The sequence below is a fragment of the Heterodontus francisci genome, chromosome 31 (assembly GCF_036365525.1).
Source record: "Heterodontus francisci isolate sHetFra1 chromosome 31, sHetFra1.hap1, whole genome shotgun sequence".
NCBI lineage: Eukaryota > Metazoa > Chordata > Chondrichthyes > Heterodontiformes > Heterodontidae > Heterodontus > Heterodontus francisci.
In genome coordinates, this window is record NC_090401.1 from 62,299,268 (window position 1) to 62,318,688 (window position 19,421).

General features: G+C 43.8%; 1 protein-coding gene across 4 annotated transcripts in view; it reads left to right on the forward strand.

Annotated features, from left to right (window-relative positions):
• The window catches only part of LOC137347333 (proto-oncogene tyrosine-protein kinase LCK-like), a 133,703-nt gene extending 127,705 nt beyond the window's left edge, over positions 1 to 5,998 (forward strand). For all 4 annotated transcript variants that reach the window (XM_068011775.1, XM_068011776.1, XM_068011779.1 and 1 more), the window contains one exon: positions 1,210 to 5,998. In XM_068011775.1, coding sequence (XP_067867876.1) covers positions 1,210 to 1,412 — 203 coding nt within the window. In that variant the 3' untranslated portion in view covers positions 1,413 to 5,998. The remainder of the gene's footprint in view (positions 1 to 1,209) is intronic.
• Positions 5,999 to 19,421: the final 13,423 nt, after the last annotated feature.

Here is a 19,421-nt window from a genome sequence, read left to right on the forward strand (position 1 = left end):
TCTCTCGTTCCCACAGAGCCTCCTGTCTGTTCCCCTAACTATGGAGTCCCCAATGACTAATGCTCTGCTCCTTTTCCCCCTTCCCTTCTGAGCAACAGGGACAGACTCTGTGCCAGAGACCTGTACCCCATTGCTTACCCCTGGTAAGTCCCCCCCCCCAACAGTATCCAAAACGGTATACCTGTTGTTGAGGGAAACGGCCACAGGGGATCCCTGCACTGCCTGCTGGTTCCCTCTCCTTCCCCTGACGGTAACCCATCTACCTACTTCTTTTGCCTGAGGTGTGACTACCTCCCTATAACTCCTCTCAATAACCCCCTCCGCCTCCCAAATGATCCGAAGTTCATCCAGCTCCAGCTCCAGTTCCCTAACGCGGTTCTCGAGGAGCTGGAGTTGGGTGCACTTCCCGCAGATGTGGTCCCTGCCGTTCACAATGGGATCAGCCAGCTCCCACATCATACAGCTACAGCACATCACCTGCCCAGCCATCTCTACTGCCCAAATATATAGGTTTTGACTTACCCAGCAGTCCCCTGGTCCTCCGAAACAAAAGGGAATTAACTTTAACTTTAAACTGAAACTGACCTCCCAGCTGATAGTTCGCTCCGCACTCTCCGCTTCTGAAAAAGCTGCTGCAATTAGCATGCCAATTTTTAAATTTTGCTGCTTAAGACTACAGTGTTCATTCCGTTCTCAGTATTTGACAGCAACTTCAAATAGCATTGTAGAAAAAATGTGTAACACATTTAAATGACCCACTGAAGCAGGAGGTTATCAATTTGGAACCTTCCGTGCTCTTGTTGACAAACTTTCTTGGCCCAACAAAGTTTTTATTTTGTGTGTATTGTTCAGTGGGCTGCATTCTTATCAATATAGCTTTGACCTGTCAATAAAATTAGAATTAGTTGAATTTTGTTTATTTTTCCCTTATATTCCAGTTGTTTGACTTCAGTGGGAGGTTTCTCACGTTATCCATAACTGTTGTGATTTAACTTTATTTATTGGTGAATTTTCTCCTCTTCTTGGTATCCCATGTCTTATGCCCATGGTGCTTCAGTGGTCATTAGCATGTGGAGCCTTTCTCAAGGGTGTTAACAAGCTTTCATTGCTTATATTTGAAATTTTAACTGTCTTAGTCCAGCTTCCTCTGTCATACTTGTTTCTATCTCTCTCACTTGGTTAAATCTTCACCTCTCTCATTGTACATAGGAATGACCAATCCTGAAGTAATTCAGAGTTTGGAACGGGGTTATCGAATGCCAGCCCCTGAAAACTGTACCCAAGAACTCTATGAAGTAATGATGCGTTGCTGGAGAGAGATGCCTGAAGACCGGCCAACATTTGAATATCTGCAAAGTGTATTGGAGGACTTCTTCACAGCCACTGAATCTCAATACCAACAACAGCCTTAACGGCACCATGTGCCCTGGTGGTGTAAACATTGTTTGGGAATGGAAACTCTGAAATAAATGTTTGGGAGCTACAGGAATTGGGTGGGGGGGTCAGGGTGGGGGGGATGGATAAACTTCAGTTCGCAACTAAAATACTTGCTGGCCCAAGGGAGCTTTGTAGTGGCCATTTTATCTGGAATGGATAATTGACTGTAGGTTGGATATTGTTCCCAAATTCATCACAGCACTTAGAAAAAAAACTGTGAACTGATTTTTTTGCATTGAGTTAGGAGTCAGAAAATTTCCTCAGATCTGCTCCCAGTCAGATGGATAACTTCACCAGAGGTGCAGTGGAAATCGCAATCATGTGCATAAACGGGATTTCTGCCACACTTCTGATGAGAGCCTCGAGGAAACTCCAGGCGTGATCTCATTGATTAGGTTTATTAGAAATGAATTGCACCAATTTAGACCTTCTTTAATTTTTTTAAGAGTTCCATTTCATGTTTTTTATATAACAATACCAGACGCAAAATTCAAACTTTTACCAAACACAATCAAGATGTTGCTTAATTGATTGAAACATGTCTAGTGTTTACAGTACAACCCGATGAAAATTAAATTCCTATTGGCGATTATCCATTAGATTAAGGGTGTGCTGCTAGGAGTTTATCACCCATGTGTCTGATTTGGATGTACCTTAATGATGTGCATACCTTATTGTAATTAGTTTAAGGGCTCATCTATTCCTCTATCATCCGAATTACATTTGTCTTCCAATTGCTCTGAGTCATTGTCCCGCTTTCAATCAGCACATCTGATACAATTATGGTAAATCATGAAAGGAAAAATCAAAGTATACAATATTCTAATATTTTCTAATGTCCCTGAGTCATCATTATTAATTTTTATAACTTAATGTAGCATTTACTTATAATTTAGAAATGCACATACTTCATTTGAATTATTTATGCTACATTATCTAATTTCTTTTAAAGACTTTTTCTTTAAAAGAGTTTCTATGATTTTAATTTAGTCAATCTTATAGAAATTTAAAGGTGCTGTTTTAGTCTAACAATTACAGCTCTGGCTTTCGAACTGAAAGTAACGTATTGGAGACCAAGGACGACCTGTGACACTTGGGATGTGACCAAACAGTTCTCAACCAGGCCACTGATAGTGCACCATGCAAAGTCTTCCATATTAGGAGTTGAGCCAACTGTAGAAGGGACAATATCCTTTATAGGAACTAATGCCACCCCCACATGCATGCCAGATATTAGTGTATGTTTTTTTTATTCATTCTTAGGGTGTTCATGGGATAATTTTAGAGTAAAACAAAAGGAGGGGGAGGAATTTCTGGATTGTGCTCTGGAGAACTTCCTTGATCCGTATGTTCTCACCCAACTAGAAAGGAGGCATTGCTGGATCTGGTGCTGGGAAATGGGTTGGGCCAAGTGGACCAAGTGCTTATGGGGGAGCACTTGGGTAAGAGTGATCATCATATCATAGATTTGTAATGCAGAAAAGCAAGGAAAGATATAAGGTAGAATAGCTAGATTGGAAGAGGGCTAATTTCAATGTGATGAGAGGGGATCTAGCCAAGATAAAATGGAACCAAAGACTGACAGGAAAAACTGTAACAGAACAATGGGTTATCTTTATGGAAGAGATGCTTCAGTTACAGGCTAGGTACATTTCAACAAGGACAGAAGGTAGGGAAACCAAAAACAGGGCTCCTTGGATGACGAGGGAGATAGAAATTATGGTGAAACAAAAGAATAGGGTGTATGATGCATGTCAGATTAATTCTTCAAGTGAGAACCAGGCCAAATACAATAAGTTGAGAGGGGAGGTGAAGAGGAATATAAGACTGGCAAAGAAAGAATATGAGAATAGAATAGCAGTCAACATAAAAGGGAACCCAATAATCGTCTACCAGCATGTAAATTGTAAGCAGGTATTAAGAGGTGGAGAGGGGCCTCTTAGGGATAAAGATGGTATTATATGCTTAGAGGCACAGGGCAAGGCTAGACTATTTAATGAGTACTTTGTATTGGTGTTTACTAAGGAGGAGGAATCTGACAAAATATCAGTAGAAGTGGAAAGAGTAGAGGCAATGGATAGGGTAAAAATTGAGAGTATGCAGGAACAGGCATGTGGTTCGATCTTTGAAGGTGGCAGGACATATTGAGGGAGTGGTTAGCAGAGCCTATGCGATCTTGCACTTCATGAATAGAGGCATAGAGTACAAAAGCAGGGAGGTTATGCTGAGCCTTGATAAAGCTCTGGTTAGGCCCCAACTAAAGTATTGCATCCAGTTCTGGTCACCACACTTTAGGAAAGATGTGAGGGTCCTTGAGAGGGTGCAGAGGAGATTCACCAGAATGGTTCCAGGGATGGGGGAATTTACTTACAAGGTTAGGTTGGAAAAGCTGGGGTTGTTCTTCCAGGAGCAAAGGAGACTGAGGGAAGATTTGATAGAGGTGTACAAGATTATGACAGGTTTAGATAAGTTAGACAAGGAAAAACTGTTCCCATTAAACAATGGTAAAAGGACAAAAGACCCAGATTTAAGGTTTTGGGCAAGAGATGAAGGGGAAATGTGAGGAAGAATATTTTTACACAGTGAGTGGTAATAACCTGGAACTAGCTGCCTACAAGGGTGGTAGAAGCGGAGACAATCGATGATTTCAAAAGGAAATTGCATGGGCACTTGAAGTAAATAAACTTGCAGGGCTACGACGATCGTGCGGTGGAGTGGAACTGACTAGATTGCTCCATGAAGAGCTAGCATGGACTCGATGGGCCATAAAATGTCTCTATGACTGTAATGACTGTACGTGACCATCGCTGGCAAGGCCAGCATTTATTGCCCATCCCTAATTGCCAATAAGAAGGTGGTAGTGAGCTGCCTTCTTGAACCGCTGCAGTCCATGTGGTGTAGGTACACCCACAGTGCTGTTAGGAAGGGAGGGAGTTCCAGGATTTTGACCCAGCGACAGTGAAGGAACGGCGATATAGTTCCAAGTCAGGATGGTGTGTGACTTGGACGGAACTTGCAGGTGGTGATGTTCCCATGTATTTGCTGCTCTTGTCCTTCGAGGTGATAGAGGTCGCGGGTTTGGAAAGTGCTGTCTAAGGATCCTTGGTGCGTTGCTGCAGTGCATCTTGTAGATGGTACACACTGCTGCCACTGTGCACCGGTGGTGGAGGGTGTAAATGTTTAAGATGGTGGATGGGGTGCTGATCAAGTGGGCTACTTTGTCTTGGATGGTGTCGAGCTTCTTGAGTGTTGTTGCAGCTGCATGCATCCAGGCAAATGGTTGATTTTGGTTTTAGTTCCTTGAAGTGAAGTTTTGTCTCCACATAAACTAAATACTGACTTCAATCCCAAGGGTTAGGAATAATAGCTGACTCCATGGTATGGTGTATTGGGACCGAGAGAGTTAGTATAGCAATATTTTATGGGCCATCTTTTTCTAAAAAACAGGAATTTTTTGCATGTGGCATTCCACACAGAACAAAACTATTTTATCTGTAACTTGAAGGGACAGTGACGGGATTGTATTGATATATTTGTTTCTATTGCTAATCAAGTTAAAGCGAATGAATATATGGAATTAATCCCATCGGGAGTAGGAAAATGCATCTGTTTGTTAACGGAGATGTGTGCATGCTTGTGTTATGTGAAAAAAAGACTTGCATTTATATAGCGCTTTTCACGGCCACCTGATGTCTGAAAGTGCTTTACAGCCAAAGAGGTACTGTTGAAGTGCAATCACGGTTGTAATGTAGCAAACGCAACAGTTAATTTGTGCACAGCAAGCTCCCACAAATAGCAATGTGATGATGACATTTTTTTGTTAATTGAGGTATAAATATTGGTCAGGACACCATGGATAAGTCCCCTGCTCTTCTTCAAAATAGTGCCAGGGGATCTTTTACATTCACCTAAGCAGGCAGATGGGACCTTGATTTAACGTATCATCCTAAACACAGAACCTCTGACAGTGCAGTACTTCCTCATTGTCAATATAGATTTTTGTGCTCATGCCCTGCAGTGAGACTTGAACCCAGAATTTTGTGACTCAGAGGCAAGAGTGCTATCAACTGAACCACAGAAGTAAAGTTGATGCAGCCCACTCATCATACAAAATGTATCTTATGGCACCTAATAACAAAACGTTACTAAATCAGACATCAATATATGACAGGTACCCTCTGTGGCCCTGATTTTCCAACTAAAGGATGTTTCCTGAGAGCTAGAAGCTTCATAGGATGGAGAGGAAGGATGCTTAAAAATTCGTTTCTGTGAATGCATTACTTGTTTTTCTGGTTTTTTTTACATTTCTTGTATAGTGACATTTTTTTTTAAATAACAAAGTAACATATTGACTTTCTGAATACAAGTCAAAATTCATTAAACTTTTTTCAAGGCAACCATTTTCTCTTTGATTTGGCACAATATATACATTCTGTACAGATATTTAGATGCTAGTTAATATTTAGGGCTTTTGTGGATTTAATAACTTCCTTTAAATCAATTGTAGTTTTGAACTTTATTCTTTAAGATTAATTAATGAAATAAAGTTTGGATTCTGTTTTGTGTTTGGCTATTAGTTCATATTATAAATGAATTGCTCCAATCATAGATCGACATTCCCACTGATGGTACAATCTGTGGGGAGGATATTATCTTGCTAAGCACACTTAAAGGAGGACAACTGGAATATTCCAGTCGGCCTCCAGTTTGCCAACCCAATTTGGGACAGTTTGACTGCCTGGAGCCGAGCAACCAGTGGCAGGCCAGGGAGTCCAGGGGTCCAGGCAAGCTTAGAGATCCTCCCTGTCTGCCTGGGTACATGTGCAATCAAAGGCCACCCTGTAAAGGGAATCCCCCCACCCCCCTCCACCCCTCCACCCACTCCTAACAGTGGTGGCCTGGCTGTTGTATCCGTCTTTTATTTAAACTTTTTTTTAAATGGTGAGAGGGTGCCTCCATGTTGAAGCACCCTCTCAGTTACTTACCATCCATTGCAGGCTGCTGCTCCCAGCTGGAAGGCCTTGGATTGGCCCTCCAACTTCGAGAGCCTGCTCACTGCCCTTAATTGGACAGGAAACCTGTCTCACAAGCCAATTAAGGGGGTGCTTCTGTGAAAATCCAGAAGAGTGACTGTATCCCCTGGGAGGCCGTTTTGGGTCCCAGAAACAGTCCCAACTCCTGTTTCCCTTCCTCAGAGGGAATATCAGCCCTTTGTGTGGACAAAATTCATTGATTCACAAAAAAACCGCTGTATGTAAAGCTGGCTGTCTTCATCTATGTTTCCTATTTCATGCTGGTTCTACAGTAATACCTGAATTACACATGAAAATAATTAGGTAGAAATTATTGTTGGCATTGTTAGTCAACAATTGTTTATTATGTATGTATAATATTCCATTCTAACAGGTTTTAGCTCATTATGGGAACTAAATCAATGCTCATGTGAAAGTAATGCAAAGAGCAATATTGTATGACCACAATAAGTGTTTGCCTGATAATATTACCAACATTGAGTTTTAGGTTAATAATTAAACCACCACCTTCATAAAATAGAAAAATATTCTAATCAATAGAGAAGAACAGCTGCTTTCAGTTAGACCGGACAATGGACTAATGTAGCATATTGCAGTATTGTAACCTGGTACCAACATTTTTCAAAAGTATCCAATGTTCTGCATAAGATGGCTGAAGATGTTTCCCTATCACTGTGTCCTGCTTCAGACATCTGGTAACTGTGATGAGCACTCAGTAACTAGTTATGAGCTAATTCCACACATGTATCTTATTAGATACTGTACAAAGAGTGTACCTCATCAGTGTTATGGTCTAGTAATTGGGTAAAAGATGGGTTGTATCTTCTAGTAACCTATGGCTCTGTGTGTGCATTGATATCCTTTCCACTGACAGAAATGTGGCTGGTGAACCGCTACTTCTCCCCCCACACAGAAGTCTCTCCTCTTGGCACCAGCCTCAACCAAACTGTCTTGATGGGGATATGACATGCACTATCAAGTCAAACTATGGCCACTCCCTCTTGTCTTCCTTCACCATCTCCTGTTGCACGAATTCTTCTGTCCTTCATACCTCCATTTCAAAATTTACTTTGTTTACTGTCCCCTCAAGCAACACATCAACTATCTCTCTACACCTCCATCCCCCACCAGGATGGTTTGAGGGCTCTCTGCTTCTTCCTTGAACAGAGGCCCAAACAGTCAACATTCCACAACCACCCTCCTCCGCCTGGCTGAACTTGTTCTCACATTGAACAACTTCTTCTTCAACTCCACTCACTTCCTTCAAGTAAAAGGTGTTGCGATGGGTACCCACATGGGTCCTAGTTACGCCTGTCTTTTTGTGGGATATGTCGAACATTCTTTGTTCCAGTCCTACACAGGTCCCCTCCCCCAACTCTTTTTCCGGTACATTGATGACTGTATCGGTGCCGTTTCCTTCTCCCGCCCAAAACTGGAAAACTTTATCAACTTTGCTTCTAATTTCCTCACCTTTACGTGGTCCATCTCCAATGCTTCCCTTCCCTTCCTTGACTTCTCTGTCTCCATCTCTGGTGATAGGCTGTCTACAAATATTCATTATAAGCCCACTGACTCTAACAGCTACCTCAACTACACTTCTTCACACTCTGCCTCCTGTAAGGACTCCATTCCATTCTCCCACTTTCTCTGTCTCCGACGCATCTGCTCTGATGATGCTACCTTCCATAGCAGCGCTTCTGATATGTCTTCCTTTTTCCTGAACCGAGGATTCCCCCCCAACTGTGGTTGACAGGGCCCTCAACCGTGTCCGGCCCATTTCCCACACCTCTACCCTCACCCCTTCCCCTCCCTCCCAGAACTGCAACAGGGTTCCCCTTGCCCTCACTTTCCACCCCACCAGCCTCCACATCCAAAGGATCATCCTCCACCATTTCTGCCATGTCCAGCGTGATGCCACTACCAAACGCATCTTCCCCTGTCAACATTCCAAAGGGATCGTTCCCTCTGCAACACTCTGGTCCACTCCTCCATTATCCCCACCACCTCATCCCCTTCCCATGGCACCTTCCCCTGCAATCGCAGGAGGTGTAATACCTGCCCATTTACCTCCTCTCTCCTCACTATCCAAGGCCCCAAACACTCCTTTCAGGTGAAGCAGCGATTTACTTGTACTTCTTTCAATTTAGTATACTGTATTCACTGCTCACAATGTGGTCTCCTCTACATTGGGGAGACCAAGTGCGGACAGGGTGACCACTTTGCGGAATGCCTCCGCTCAGTCCAAAAGCAAGACCCCGAGCTTCCGGTTGCTGACCATTTCAACACTACCCCCCTGCTCTCATGCTCACATCTCTGTCCTGGGATTGTTGTAGTGTTCCAGTGAACATCAACGCAAGCTCGAGGAACAGCATCTCATTTACCGATTAGGCACACTACAGCCTGCCGGACTGAACATTGAGTTCAATAATTTCAGAGCATGATGGCCCCCCTTTTTATTTTTATTTTTAGTTATTTTTTTCTTTTTGATTTATTTATTTTATTTTAGTTTCTTTAGTTTGTTTCTACTTTGCCTACCCACTGTTTTTTTTCATGTTTGTGCTTGGGGCCAGGCTGTTCATTTTTCAGTCCATTAACACCCTCTCTGCACTAACACTTTGTCTTTCACCACACCATTAACATACTGTTTGCCTTTGCTCCATGACCTTCTGGTCAGTTATTCTCTGTGACCCTGTCCTATCAACACCTCTTTTGTTATCTCTTGCCCCACCCCCGCTTTACTTGCTTAAAACCTATTACATTTCTAATATTTGCTAATTCTGAAGATGGGTCACTGACCTGAAATGTTAACTCTGCTTCTCTCTCCACAGATGCTGCCAGACCTGCTGAGTATTTCCAGCATTTCTTGTTTTTATTTCAGATTTCCAGTATCTGCAGTATTTTGCTTTTATTTTATTATATCAACTTTCTGACTGAGCTGCTGTCCTTTCCTCTTTCCACATTCCCTGCACTGAGCAATTCTTCATCTTCAGCCAGTTTAACCAAAATTACAACTCCACCCCCGCTTCTGACTTATCAGCATCCCATGCTCTCTCAATCTCTTCCTTCATTTAAACTTCCCAACCTTCTTGACCTCAACACCCAACGTCTGCTTTCTGCAGCTGTGATATTAATCACTGACAATGCAATCTCTGACCATTTCCTCATCTTCCCTCCCCCAACCGCAATATCCTCACCATCTACCCACTGGAGGAAAAATGAGGAGCTTGTGGATTTTTTCTTCTTCATGATCAAGGACATCTCTGCAGCTGATTTTTCTCAACCTCAGCCTCCAATCATTCTTTGGTTTTTGACCCATTCTAGCGTGGGAGCCATTGTTGCTGTTTCTTGTTTATCTTCCTCCTCTGATCTCTCCAAGGTCACTTTTTCTGAGGTATTGTTCCTTTTCCACATTCACCATCTCCCTCCTCAGAAAACTCACCTGTGGCCAATCTATCCTCTTCAACTACTGCTCACATGCAACATCCCTTTCCTCTCCAAGATCCTCAACTGTGTCATTGCCTCCCAACTGAAAGCTTGCTGCTAGAATCCCTTCAACCCACCATCTATCCGCATTGAACCGGCTCTAGCCAAAATCCTGAATTGTATTCTCTGTGGCTGTGACCATGCTGCATTATAGCCTTCTCAACCTTTCTGCAGTGGTCAATATGATTGCCCAAACTGTCCTCATCCAATGATTCTCCTCCATTGTCCAGCTCTGGGAGTGGCCTCAGCTGGTTCTAGTTCTACCTGTCTGAATGCAGCTAGTGCATAATCATCAGTAGCTTCTTACCGCCGTGCACTGTCACCTCCTGTTATCTAGTAGGTATTTTTTCATATTTCCTTTCACCTCTTTTAATCTCCCTTTTCATCTCCCACTACATTTACTGTGTAGAATTACATAAACATTTACAGCAATTCGGCACAATGAGTGTCGCCAGTGTTTATTCTCCATAGGAAGCTCTTCCCACCTTATTTCATCTCATCCAAACAACATACCTTTCTATTTTAGAGTACCACAGTGTATTTACAGGATCATTAAATACAAAACAAAGTATACTATTGTGTCCTTATATGAGACCTTGGTTAGGCGGGCGTCAGAATCCTGGATTCTGTTTTGGTTTCCTCACATGGATGATATTACATCTTTGGTAAAGGTTCAGAGTGTCTGATGATGATTTTTCAGTCTAAAGAAAGAAAGATTTGCATTTATAACGCACCTTTCATGACCTCTGGCATTTTAAGTTAATGAAGTACTTCTTTTGAAATGTAGTCACTGTTGTAATATAGGAAGTTAACCAGATAAGCTGTTTAGGAAAATGTAGACTTCATAGAAATCAGAGAATTATAGAAACTAACGGCTGTCACACTCATGAAAGGAATAGTTATGAACTAAAGTGAACTGGAGCAATTATGATCTGTAAAAATGAACCAGCGAATTAAACTCCAAAAAAGGACATATTTTGCTAAAGACAAGGAGTAAGAGAGCAGGTGACGCCTCCTGTACTACAAATATACATCACGACTGTTGGAGACTAAACCCATCATTATATCTGAACTAGTGGGGAAAGTCTTCGCTCGAGTCGCTTTAAACAGGCTCCAGAAGCTGGCTGAGCATGTCTACCCTGAGGCACAGTGTGGCTTTCGTGCAGAGAGATCCACCATTGACATGCTGTTCTCCCTTCGCCAACTACAGGAGAAATGCCGTGAACAACAGATGCCCCTCTACGTTGCTTTCATCTCACCAAAGCCTTTGACCTCGTGGACAAAGACGAGAGTGGTCCGAAAGGAAGAGTGCTAAATTGGGGGAAGGCCAACTATACCAAAATTCGGCAGGAGCTGGGGAATGTAGATTGGGAGCAGCTGTTTGAAGGTAAATCCACATTTGATATGTGGGAGGCTTTTAAAGAGAGGTTGATTAGCGTGCAGGAGAGACATGTTCCTGTGAAAATGAGGGATAGAAATGGCAAGATTAGGGAACCATGGATGACAGGTGAAATTGTGAGACTAGCTAAGAGGAAAAAGGAAGCATACATAAGGTCAAGGAGGCTGAAGAAAGACGAAGCTTTGAAAGAATATCGGGAATGTAGGACCAATCTGAAACGAAGAATTAAGAGGGCTAAAAGGGGTCATGAAATATCTTTAGCAAACGGTTACGAAAAATCCCAAAGCCTTTTATTCATATATAAGGAGCAAGAGGGGAACTAGAGAAAGGATTGGCCCACTCAAGGACAAAGGAGGAAAATTATGCGTGGAGTCAGCGAAAATGGGTGAGATTTTAAACGAGTACTTTGCATCGGTATTCACCGAGGAGAGGGACATGACGGATGTTGAGGTTAGGGACAGATGTTTGATTACTCTAGGTCAAGTCGGCATAAGGAGGGAGGAAGTGTTGGGTATTCTAAAAGGCATTAAGGTGGACAAGTCCCCAGGTCCGGATGGGATCTATCCCAGGTTACTGAGGGAAGCGAGTGAGGAAATAGCTGGGGCCTTAACAGATATCTTTGCAGCATCCTTAAACACGGGTGAGGTCCCGGAGGACTGGAGAATTGCTAATGTTGTCCCCTTGTTTAAGAAGTGTAGCAGGGAAAATCCAGGTAATTATAGACCGGTGAGCCTGACGTCAGTGGTAGGGAAGCTGCTGGAGAAGATACTGAGGGATAGGATCTATTCCCATTTGGAAGAAAATGGGCTTATCAGTGATAGGCAACATGGTTTTGTGCAGGGAAGGTCATGTCTTACCAACTTAATAGAATTCTTTGAGGAAGTGACAAAGTTGATTGATGAGGGAAGGGCTGTAGATGTCATATACATGGACTTCAGTAAGGCGTTTGATAAGGTTCCCCATGGTAAGCTGATGGAGAAAGTGAAGTCGCATGGGGTCCAGGGTGTACTAGCTAGATGGATAAAGAACTGGCTGGGCAACAGGAGACAGAGAGTGGTAGTGGAAGGGAGTTTCTCAAAATGGAGACGTGTGACCAGTGGTGTTCCACAGGGATCCGTGCTGGGACCACTGTTGTTTGTGATATACATAAATGATTTGGAGGAAGGTATAGGTGGTTTGATTAGCAAGTTTGCAGATGACACTAAGATTGGTGGAGTAGCAGATAGTGAAGGGGACTGTCAGAGAATACAGCAGAATATAGATAGATTGGAGAGTTGGGCAGAGAAATGGCAGATGGAGTTCAATCAGGGCAAATGCGAGGTGATGCATTTTGGAAGATCCAATTCAAGAGTGAACTATACAGTAAATGGAAAAGTCCTGGGGAAAATTGATGTACAGAGAGATTTGGGTGTTCAGGTCCATTGTTCCCTGAAGGTGGCAATGCAGGTCAATAGAGTGGTCAAGAAGGCATATGGCATGCTTTCCTTCATCGGACGGGGTATTGAGTACAAGAGTTGGCAGGTCATGTTGCAGTTGTATAAGACTTTGGTTCGGCCACATTTGGAATACTGCGTGCAGTTCTGGTCGCCACATCACCAAAAGGATGTAGTTGCCTTGGAGAGGGTGCAGAGGGGGTTCACCAGGATGTTGCCTGGTATGGAGGGTGCTAGCTATGAAGAGAGGTTGAGTAGATTAGGATTATTTTCATTAGAAAGACGGAGGTTGAGGGGGGACCTGATTGAGGTGTACAAAATCATGAGAGGTATAGACAGGGTGGATAGCAAGAAGCTTTTTCCAAGAGTGGGGGATTCAATTACTAGGGGTCACGAGTTCAAAGTGAGAGGGGAAAAGTTTAGGGGGGATATACGTGGAAAGTTCTTTACGCAGAGGGTGGTGGGTGCCTGGAACGCGTTGCCAGCGGAGGTGGTAGACGCGGGCACGATAGCGTCTTTTAAGATGTATCGAGACAGATACATGAATGGGCAGGAAGCAAAGAGATACAGACCCTTAGAAAATAGGCGACAGGTTTAGATAGAGGATCTGGATCGGCGCAGGCTTGGAGGGCCGAAGGGCCTGTTCCTGTGCTGTAATTTTCTTTGTTCTTTGTTCTTTGTCAGCAGACATGGTTTCTTCAGACTACTAGAAAAGATCGGATGACCACCAAAGCTACTAAGTACCATCACCTCATTCCATGACAATATGAAAGGCACAATTCAGCATAGCGGTGCCTCATCAGACCCCTTTCCTATCCCGAGTGGCGTGAAACAGAGCTGTGTTCTCACACCTACGTCTGCAGAGACTCATCGACAGGATTGCGGCTGCCTGCAACGAATTTGGCCTAACCATCAGCCTCAAGAAAATGGACATCATGGGACAGGACAACAGAAATGCTCCATCCATCAATATCGGCGACCACGCTCTGTAAGTGGTTCAAGAGGTCACCTACCTAGGCTCAACTATCACCAGTAACCTGTCTCTCGATGCAGAAATCAACAAGCGCATGGGAAAGGCTTCCACTGCTATGTCCAGACTGGCCAAGAGAGTGTGGGAAAATGGCGCACTGACACGGAACACAAAAGTCCGAGTGTATCAAGCCTGTGTCCTCAGTACCTTGCTCTACAGCAGCGAGGCCTGGACAACATATGTCAGCCAAGAGCGACGTCTCAATTGATTCCATCTTCGCTGCCTCCGGAGAATCCTTGGCATCAGGTGGCAGGACCATATCTCCAACGCAGAAGTCTTCGAGGCGGCCAACATACGCAGCATATACACCCTATTGAGCCAGCGGCGCTTGAGATGGCTTAGCCATGTGAGCCGCATGGAAGATGGCAGGATCCCCAAGGACACATTGTACAGCGAGCTCGTCACTGGTATCAGACCCACCGGACGTCCATGTCTCCGCTTTAAAGACGTCTGAAAACGCGACATGAGGTCCTGTGACATTGATCACAAGTCGTGGGAGTCAGTTGCCAGTGATCTCCAGAGCTGGCGGGCAGCCATAAAGGCGGGGCTAAAGTGTGGCGAGTCGAAGAGACTTAGCAGTTGGCAGGAAAAAAAGACAGAAGTGTAAGGAGAGAGCCAACTGTGTAACAGCCCTGACAACCAATTTTATCTGCAGCACCTGTGGAAGAGTCTGTCACTCTAGAATTGGCCTTTATAGCCACTCCAGGCGCTGCTCCACAAACCACTGACCACCTCCAGGTGCTTACCCATTGTCTCCCGAGACAAGGAGGCCAAAGAAGAAGAAGTTCTGGGGAAGGCACATTAAAGTGCTAAACAGGTCATTTAATGCTAAATGGCTCCTATCTTCAATAATTGGGATGACAAAGATCTTCGCAGACAGAGCAACTCTGGATGCAAAGCCATGATAATAGGTGGGAAATAACACCACTTTGTTAAGATAAACCACATTCAAACCCCATTGTGTAACAATGGCCCCACGTTTAAAGACGTTGTATGAACAAACCAGAGGAGAGCATCTATGGTCAGCTGACCAAAACCCAGCCTAAGGTTTTTTCTTGAAACAAGAGTTTTCTCTGAGAGAGAGAGAAAGGCAGAAGCTGAGAGATCCATTCTAAACCACCAAGGCAGAGACTCCAAAGGTGACATTGAAAACGCTCCACCTGGGAAATTTTAACAAGATTGTCCCACGACTTTGATTGAGTCTTAAAAAAGGAAATCCGCAACACTTCAGTAAACCAAGAAAAGGAACATAAGGCCTGTAAAGCTGTTAGAAATTCCTCCTGGAAAACGAAGAATGTTTCAAAGTGAACTCTTTTTACAACAATTGGACTTAACTGCATGCTATCCTCTAATCGCCATCTTTTCTTGTGTGTGTGCATGTGTGTTCCTGTGTGAGTGGGAACATTTTCAGGTATTGTTTAATAAATAGTTATCCTTTTTTAAACCTACATGAAAACCTGTTGTTTGTCTGTTTATTTGAGCCTTAAACCACTCAGGGACTAAAACACTATTTAAAAAAACTCTATTTGCAGTCATATAATAAAAGCAAAATATTACGGATACTGGAAATCTGAAATAAAAACAAGAAATGCTGGAACCACTCAGCAGGTCTGGCAGCATCTGTGGAGAGAGAAGCAGAGTTAACGTTTCGGGTCAGTGACCCTTCTTCAGAACTGGCAAATATTAGAAATGTTAAAGGTTATAAGCAAGTAAAGTGGGGGTGGGACAAGAGATAACAAAGGAGAAGGTGTAGATAGGACAAGGTCACAGAATAGCTGACCAGAAGGTCATGGAGCAAAGGCAAACAATATGTTCATGGTGTGTTGAAAGACAAAGCATTAGTATAGATAGGGTGTTAACGAACTGAAAATTGAACAGCCGCAAGTACAAACATGAAAAAAAACAGTGGGTAAGCAAACTGAACAAACTAAGATGAAATAAAATAACATATACACAAAAAAAATTATTTAAAAAAAGGAAAAAGAAAAAATAACGAAAAATAAAAGTAAAATGGGGGGCCCGTCATGCTCTGAAATTATTCAACTCAATGTTCAGTCCGGCAGGCTGTAGTGTGCCTAATCAGTAAATGAGATGCTGTTCCTCGAGCTTGCGTTGATGTTCACTGGAACACTGCAGCAATCCCAGGACAGAGATGTGAGCATGAGAGCAGGGGGTAGTGTTGAAATGGCAAGCAACCGGAAGCTCGGGGTCATGCTTTCGGACTGAGCGGAGGTGCTCTGCAAAGCGGTCACCCAGTCTGCGTTTGGTCTCCCCAATGTAGAGGAGACCACATTGTGAGCAGCGAATACAGCATACTACATTGAAAGAAGTACAAGTAAATCGCTGCTTCACCTGAAAGGAGTGTTTAGGGCCTTGGATAGTGAGGAGAAAGCAGGTAAATGGGAAGGTATTACACCTCCTGCGATTGCAGGGGAAGGTGCCATGGGAAGGAGATGAGGTGGTGGGGATAATGGAGGAGTGGACCAGGGTGTCGCGGAGGGAATGATCCCTTCGGAATGCTGACACGGGAAGGGAGGGTAAGATTCTTTTGGTAGTGGCTTCACGCTGGAGGTGGCGGAAATGGCGGAGGATGATCCTTTGGATATGGAGGTTGATGGGGTGGAAAGTGAGGGCAAGGGGACCCCTGTCGCAGTTCTGGGAGGGAGGGGAAAGGGTGAGGGTAGAGGTGTGGGAAATGGGCCGGACATGGTTGAGGGCCCTGTTAACAACAGTTGTGGGGGAATCCTCGGTTGAGGAAAAAGGAAGACATATCAGAAGCACTGTCATGGAAGGTAGCATCATCAGAGCAGATGCTTCAGAGACAGAGAAACTGGGAGAATAGAATGGAGTCCTTACAGGAGGCAGGGTGTGAAGAAGTGCAGTCGAAGTAGCTGTGGGAGTCAGTGGGCTTATAATGGATATTAGTAGACAGCCTATCCCCAGAGATGGAGACAGAGAAGTCGAGGAAGGGAAGGGAAGTGTCAGAGATGGACCATGTAAAGGTGAGAGAAGGGTGGAAATTAGAAGCAAAGTTGATAAAGTTTTCCAGTTTTGGGTGGGAGCAGGAAACGGCACCGATGCAATCATCAATGTACCGGAAAAAGAGTTGGGGGAGGGGGCCTGAGTAGGACTGGAACAAGGAATGTTCGACATATCCCACAAAAAGACAGGCATAACTAGGACCCCTGCGGGTACCCATTGCGACACCTTTCACCTGAAGGAAGTGAGTGGAGTTGAAGGAGAAGTTGTTCAATGTGAGAACAAGTTCAGACAGGTGGAGGAGGGTGGTGATGGATGGGGACTGTTTGGGCCTCTGTTCAAGGAAGAAGCGAGAGCCTTCAAACCGTCCTGGTGTGGGGAGATTGGACGTCCATAATGAAGAGGAGGCGGTTGGGGCCAGGAAACTGGAAATTGTCAAAATGATGTAGGGCGTTGGAAGAGTCACAGATGTACGTGGGAAGAGACTGGACCAGCGGAGAAAAGATAGAGTCAAGATGGGAAGAAATAAGTTCAGTGGGGCAGGAGCAGGCTGACATGATGGGTCTGCTGGGACAGTCATGTTTGTGGATTTTGGGAAGGAGGTAGAAGCGGGCTGTCTGGGGTTGTGGGACTATGAGCTGTAGAGGGAAGATCTCCAGAGGAGAAGAGGTCAGTGACAGTCCTGTGGACAGTAGCTTGATGTTCGATGATGGGGTCATGGTCCAGAGGGAGGTAGGAAGAAGTGTCTGAGAGTTGGTGCTGAGCCTCTGCAAGGTAGAGGTCGGTATGCCAGACAACAACAGCATCACCCTTGTCTGCAGGTCTATTTGCAGTCAGTTGAGAGGTGAAAAGTGGAAGTCACCTACACCATCATCCACTTGTCCATAACACAGTACATAAGGAGGCCATTTGGTCTGTTGCGTCTGTGCTGGCACTTTGAAAAAATAGTCACCCTTAATCCCACGACCCCACTTTTTGTCTATAACCCTGTAAGTTCCTCATTCTTAAGTAAGTGTCCTACTCCCTTTTAAAATTATTTATGGAATCAGCTTCCACCATCTTTTCAGGTAGACTGTTCCAGATCCCGTAACTCTGAGTGAAAAATATTCTCCTCATCTTCCCTCTAGACCTTTTACCAATGATTTTAATTCTTTGACCTTTGGTTGTTGACTGACTTGCCAGAGGAAATAGCTTTTCTCTACCAATTCTATCAAAATCTCTCATCATCTCGAAAACCTCTGTTAGGTCACCTCTTAACCTTCTCTGTTCTAAGGAGAACAGTTCTAACTAATCCAACCTCTCCTCATAATTTATTGAATGGCGGAGCAGGATCAAAGGGCCGAGTGGCCTACTCCTGCTCCTAATTCGTATGTTCGTAATACTTTAGCCTTGTCTTGTACTTTCCCTTTGGCTCTTTAATAGGTCCATTTTTCCCCTAATTAATCTCTTACACTGTATATGTTTATAAAATGTTTCAGCATTCAATTTAATATTGCCTGTTAATTCATTGTCATAACCTTTCTTTGCTTCCCATATTAACTTTATGATTTCATCCTGTGCTTTCCGTAATCGTCCTGGTTAACTGAATCTCACTCCTGACATTTGTCATAAGCCTCCTTTTTTTATTGGGGGTGGTTTTATTACATAATGAAGGACAGAAATAGGTTAGATGTTAGGAGGTTCTTCTTTTCCCAGGGAATAGTGGACCTATGGAACAGATTACCAGTTCACGCAGTGATCGCTGATTGTTGAAGTTGTTCAAGTGAAAGGTGGACTAATTTCTGGCTGGTGCAGAGATCGCTTTGTATAAAAGGTAGACATAAAAGGTATCTAGACAGATACATGAATGGGCAGGAAGAAAAGAGATACAGACCCTTAGAAAATAGGCGACATGTTTAGATAGAGGATCTGAATCGGCGCAGGCTTGGAGGGCCGAAGGGCCTGTTCCTGTGCTGTAATTTTCTTTGTTCTTTTCTTTGTAGGTACTTGATAACATTAGTCAGGGCCAGAATTACCTCCTGGACTAGTTTTGAATGCATAAGGGTATCAGAGAAGAATTTTTCGAGTTTTTCCAGGCCTATTTGGCCTGGATTTTTAACTGTTTGTTCACCTCTCCCAGGAGATGACATGACTTTCAGGTGGGGGCAAGGGGAGTGTACGTATTGTATTGCGTGCATGTACACAGAAGGCTGGATGGGGGTCCAGTGGGTCTTTTCCTGTCTGTTGTGTTTTTGTACCTTCATAATTCTTCTGGAACTGAACAAAATCATATAAATTACGAAGATGAAAATGACCATTTAGCCTATTGTGTCTGTGTTGCTGCTTCAGCTGCAATTATCTACACCAATCCCATCTTCCTGCACATTTCTCATATCCTTTTATATTCCTCCTTTTCAACTTTTTTTTTATATTTGTTCCTGGGATGTGTCACTGGCAAGGCTAGGATTAATTGCCCATCAGCAGGTGGTGGTGAGCTGTCTACAACTGAGTGGCTTGTTAGGCCATTTCAGAGGGCAGTCAAGAGTCAACCACATTCCTCCCCTGAGGGGCATTAGTGAATCAGATGGATTTTTAATGACAATCTAGTAGTTACATGATTATTATTAAGGCTAGCATTTTATTCAAGA